The 5,005-nt window shown below is 54.4% G+C and overlaps 1 protein-coding gene across 1 annotated transcript in view; it reads right to left on the reverse strand.

Annotated features, from left to right (window-relative positions):
* LOC125487849 (DC-STAMP domain-containing protein 2-like) overlaps positions 1 to 818 on the reverse strand; it is a 26,958-nt gene extending 26,140 nt beyond the window's left edge. The window contains exon 1 of the mRNA XM_048620294.1: positions 314 to 818. Coding sequence (XP_048476251.1) covers positions 314 to 818 — 505 coding nt within the window. The remainder of the gene's footprint in view (positions 1 to 313) is intronic.
* Between the last annotated feature and the right edge of the window lie 4,187 nt (positions 819 to 5,005).

Below are 5,005 nucleotides of genomic sequence, written 5' to 3' on the forward strand. Positions count from 1 at the left end.
GGGGGGGAGAATGGGGGACTCGCTCCCACGGGGAGTGGTGGGGGGTGAGAATAGGGGACTCACTCCTGCGGGGAGTTGGGTCGTGGGGGAGAGGCGACTTAGAAACAGGGTTAGCCTCATTGAAGGGTGGCTCTGGACAAACACATGAGAGGCGTAGGGCCATAGACTGACGTTGTTGGGGAGAGGCTAGCATGGAGCGGGAATGTCGATGTGGAGTGGTCACCCGAATCCGGCCCCCCCACCCTGCCCTCTCTCCAACCAGGTGCAAGTTGTGGGGGAGCGGGTTTGGTGCGCAGGAAGTGGGCGAACTCACTGGAGAAAATGTGGGGCACCATGAGGAGGGCGTTGACACGGATCTTGGCAGAGAGGCCCATTCCCAGGCCCAGGAGGACAGCGATGGTGATGGTGGTGACCAGGCAGTACCACAGGTTGTACTCCTGGATGAAGAGGACGAACAGGCCGTAGACGCTGGTGAAGGTTATGCCGAAGAGTAGGCCGCCGGTGCTTCGCAAGCACTCCTTCACGACATTGTCCTCCTCGATGCGGGCCTGCTGCGTAGGCCGAGGCTTGGCCTGTGCTCCTAGCAACTCATCCGCCCGCTTCCAGCACTCGAACTCGGGGCAACAGAGGCACAGGGACTCAAAGCACATCTGGGCCCGGCGTTTCCTGTAGACGGTGTAGCGGGCTTTCCTGGGGCGGCCTGTCAGGATGTAAATCCACTTCAGGACGAGGATCCTCAACTTCTCCTTCCAGGGCTCGGCCTGTCCCCGGTTCAGCCTCTTCCAGGCGGCCCTCAGGATTTTATTCCGAGACGGCATGTGGCCTGGACAGGGAGAGAGAGGAGGGGGAGCGGGTCACTCTGGGCGGGTCACCACAACTAACCCTCCCCCCACACCGCGCACCCCCCCCCCCCAACTCCCAACGCCGTGCATCGCCGGGATCCTGCACCGATATTCCCCGTGCTCGGCCTGCAGCAATGAGAATACAGGAATCCGACAGCGCCCGCTCCTTCGGTGCTGACCCTCCAACAGAGCCCGCTCCCTCAGCGCTGACCCTCCGACAGCGCACGCTCCCTCGGCGCTGACCCTCCGACAGCGCCCGCTCCCTCGGCCCTGACCCTCCGACAGCGCCCGCTCCCTCAGCGCTGACCCTCCGACAGTGCCCGCTCCCTCAGCGCTGACCCTCTGACAGTGCGGCGCACCCTTAGCAAAGCTTCGTCTACTCTTTTAAACTGAAAATAAAGCAACCTCTACACTGTCCTCCATGAAACACTCCCAGGACAGGGACAGCACAGGGTTAGATACAGAGTAAAGCTCCCTCTACACTGTACCCCCCCATCAAACACTCCCAGGACAGGGACAGCACAGGGTTAGATACAAAGTAAAGCTTCCTCTACACTGTCCCCCCCATCAAACACTCCCAGGACAGGGACAGCACGGGGTTAGATACAGAGTAAAGCTCCCTCTACACTGTCTCCCCCATCAAACACTCCCAGGACAGCATGGGGTTAGATACAGAGTGGAGCGTTAACCCTGTGTCCCTTTGGAAACCTCCTGGAGAACTTACTCCTTTTCATCCCGTGTCCCGACCACCCTCTCTGCCCAAAGGTCCCTCACTCTCCTCCTCTCCCCCACACTCTGGTTCGCTTCTCTGATGCTCGTCAATCCACGCTCTCCAAACCCTCCACTCCCGGCCGAGCGACACTCCTGCTGCTGGGGGTACGGTTTCTCCCTCGTTCTGGCCCTCCCCATCCCGCCGCCCCACTCCCTCCCTCCCCCCAACCCCACCTTCTCGATCGGAACCTCCTCCCTCACAATTCAGAATCCCTCGATCCTCAATCTCGTTTTTGATGTCCGAGCGGTTCGTGCGAGATGGGGTTTTAGACTGACCCACTTCCTCATTTATTTACCTCTTGGCCTACTTTGAGAAGCGGTGAGGTGGAGTGGGGGGTGGGGGGCGTAAATTCTTTTTAGCCAATGGCCGTGTTTATGCCCCTCCCCTCCCCTCCCCCACTGTTATGACATTGTCTCCCATCGAACCGAGCCCCAATCCTGAGCAAATTCCCCTCTGTCCTTCCTGAAGCGCGTGTCTGTGATCTCTGCTGTCTTCAACAACTGACCCCTGCGTTCGACCACCGCTCTCCCCTGACCCCTCTGGCCAATGGCTGTTCTAGAATGCCCAGACAAAAGCCCATTGGCCATTTCCCCTCTCCAAGCGATGTATCCACCTCGTCCTATTGGCCGGTGGAAGGTGTGCGGTGTGTTATTATTTGAAGATCTCAGGGTGTTGCCTGGAGACAAGGGGAGCAGATTAACCGAAGGGTTCACATTGGCTAACCCCAGGCCCAACCCCAACGTCCATCCCCTTCGTAAACCTTTTGGGTCGTAGAACTGCACAGCACAGAAACAGACCCTTCGGCCCAACCCGTCCGTGCCGACCCAGTTATCTTGTATTAACCTAGTCCCATTTGCCAGCATTTGGCCCCTATCCCTCTAATCCCTTCCTATCCATGTCCCCATCCAGATGCCTTTAAATGTTGTAACTGTACCAGTCTCCATCACTTCCTCTGGCAGCTCGTTCCATACACGCACCACCCTCTGTGTGAAAAAGTTGCCCCTCAGGTCCCTTTCCCCTCTCACCTTAAACCTATGCTCCTCCAGTTTTGTACTCCTCCTACCCCTGGGGGAAAAGACCTTGTCTATTCCCCCTATCCATGCCCCTCATGATTTTATAAACCTCTATAAGGTCACCCCCTCAGCCTCCGATGCTCCAGGGAAAACAGCCCCAGCCTCTCCCTGTAGCTCAAACCCTCCAACATCCTTGTAAATCTTTTCTGACCCTTTCACAACATCCTTCCTATAGCAGGGAGACCAGAATTGATGCAGTATTCGAAAAGTGGCCCCAACCAATGTCCTATACAGCCCCAACATGACTCTCCCATCACCTTTATCACCAGATTTTAATGAAAGGGTAACAGAAAGGATCATTGAGGGTAACACTATTAGAGTCATAGGTTCATACAGCACGGAAACAGACCCTTTGGCCCAACCAGTCCATGCTGACCATTGTCCCAAACTAAACTAGTCCCACCTGCCTGCTCCTGGCCTATAATCCCTCCAAACCTTTCCTATCAATGTACTTATTCAAATGTCTTTTAAATGCTGTAACTGTACCCACATCCACCACTTCCTCAGGAAGTTCATTCCACACACAAACCACCCTCTGTGTAAAAGGTTGCCACTCGTGTTTTTTTTAAATCTTTCTCCTCTCACCTTAAAGATATGTCCCTTAGTCTTGAAATCCCCTTCACAAAATCATAAATGCGAGGTGCTGCATTTTGGGGAAAGGCAAACTAGGGCAGGACTTTATACACTTAATGGTAAGGTCCTGGGGAGTGTTGCTGAACAGAGAGCCCTTGGGGGGCAGGTACATAGTTCCTTGAAAGTGGAGTCGCAGGTAGACAGGGCGGTGAAGAAGGTATTTGGTACACTTGCCTTTATTGGTCAGTGCATTGAGTATAGGGAGTTGGGAGGGTCATGTTGTGGCTGTACAGGACATTGGTTAGGGCCACTTTTGGAATACTGCGTTCAATTCTGGTCTCCCTGCTACAGGAAGGATGTTGTGAAAGGGTCAGAAAAGATTTACAAGGATGTTGGAGGGTTTGAGCTACAGGGAGAGGCTGCGGCTGTTTTCCCTGGAGCATCGGAGGCTGAGGGGGGACCTTATAGAGGTTTATAACATCATGAAGGACATGGATAGAGTGAATTGACAAAGTCTTTTCCCCCAGGGTAGGGGGAGTCCAAAATTAGAGGGGCATAGGTTTAAGGTGAGAGGGGAAAGATTTAAAAGGGGCAACTTTTTCACACAGAGGGTGGTGCGTGTATGGAACGAGCTGCCAGAGGAAGTGGGTGGAGGCTGGTACAGTTACAACATTTAAAAGGCATCTGGATGGGGACATGGATAGGAAGGGTTTAGAGGGATAGGGGCCAAATGCTGGCAAATGGGACTGGTTCAGTTTAGAAAGGAAGAGGAATCAGCGATACTTTGTAAGGGGGACAGATATGTGACAGGAAGGAACAACAGGAGGGGGTGCTGTGGAGAGAGTGGGACTGATTGGAGGGCTTCGAAAGAGATGGGACAGAGCCAGTGGGCTGAATGGCCTCTTTTTTCATGGCAGGCTGCGTCGTTCTAAGGGGTCACTGCCCAGCAGTTCAAAAGGAATCGCCTATTTGTTCCATCACAGTGAGTTTGTCGTGTCAGAATGGAGCAGATTAGGTTCTAGACCCTCTGGGAGATTCGCCAGAGCGGGTAGTAATGGTCATGCTCTGAGCCCGAGGAGAGACAAACTGAAAGGGCAGTGTACGCAGGGGGGCGAGGGAAAGAGAGCTGAGGAAAATGAATGGGAAGACAGAGAACAAGAGAGCACAGGGCGAAAGATGCACGAGAGAGAGGAAGAGAAGGCAGAGGAGGGCGTAGGAACCAGAGCGGCCGAGGGAGATGGAGGGAGGGAGGCAGAGCCAAGAGAATGGAGAGTGAGGAGACAGGTGAGGGAACACTGAGAGCAGGGGAGATGGAAGAGTATGGGCAAGAAAACGAGGACAGGGAGCCAACCGAGGACATGTGGGACGAGGAGAATCGAGGGGAAAGGAGAGGGAGTCGAGGCGAGAGGAGACGACACAGGAAGAATGAAAAGAACGAAGCAATGGAAGAGGCTGGAGAAAAGAAAACAAATGGAAAGCAGAAAGGGAAGATCCCACATTCAAGTAAGCCATCTTCCAATGTAGTCAAAATCTTTTGAATTGTCAGCAATGAATGCCAAGGGTGTGGGAAGGGGCTCTCTGGCTCATCAGGTCCACACCCAACGCTCCCAACAGCATCCCAGCCCCATCCCTGTAACCCTGCATTTAGCATGGCCAATCCACCCTAACCTGCACATCCCTGGGCACTACGGGATAATTTAGCACGGCCAATCCACCCTAACCCGCACATCCCTGGGCACTACGGG

Source organism: Rhincodon typus, chromosome 46 (assembly GCF_021869965.1).
Source record: "Rhincodon typus isolate 14 chromosome 46, sRhiTyp1.1, whole genome shotgun sequence".
NCBI lineage: Eukaryota > Metazoa > Chordata > Chondrichthyes > Orectolobiformes > Rhincodontidae > Rhincodon > Rhincodon typus.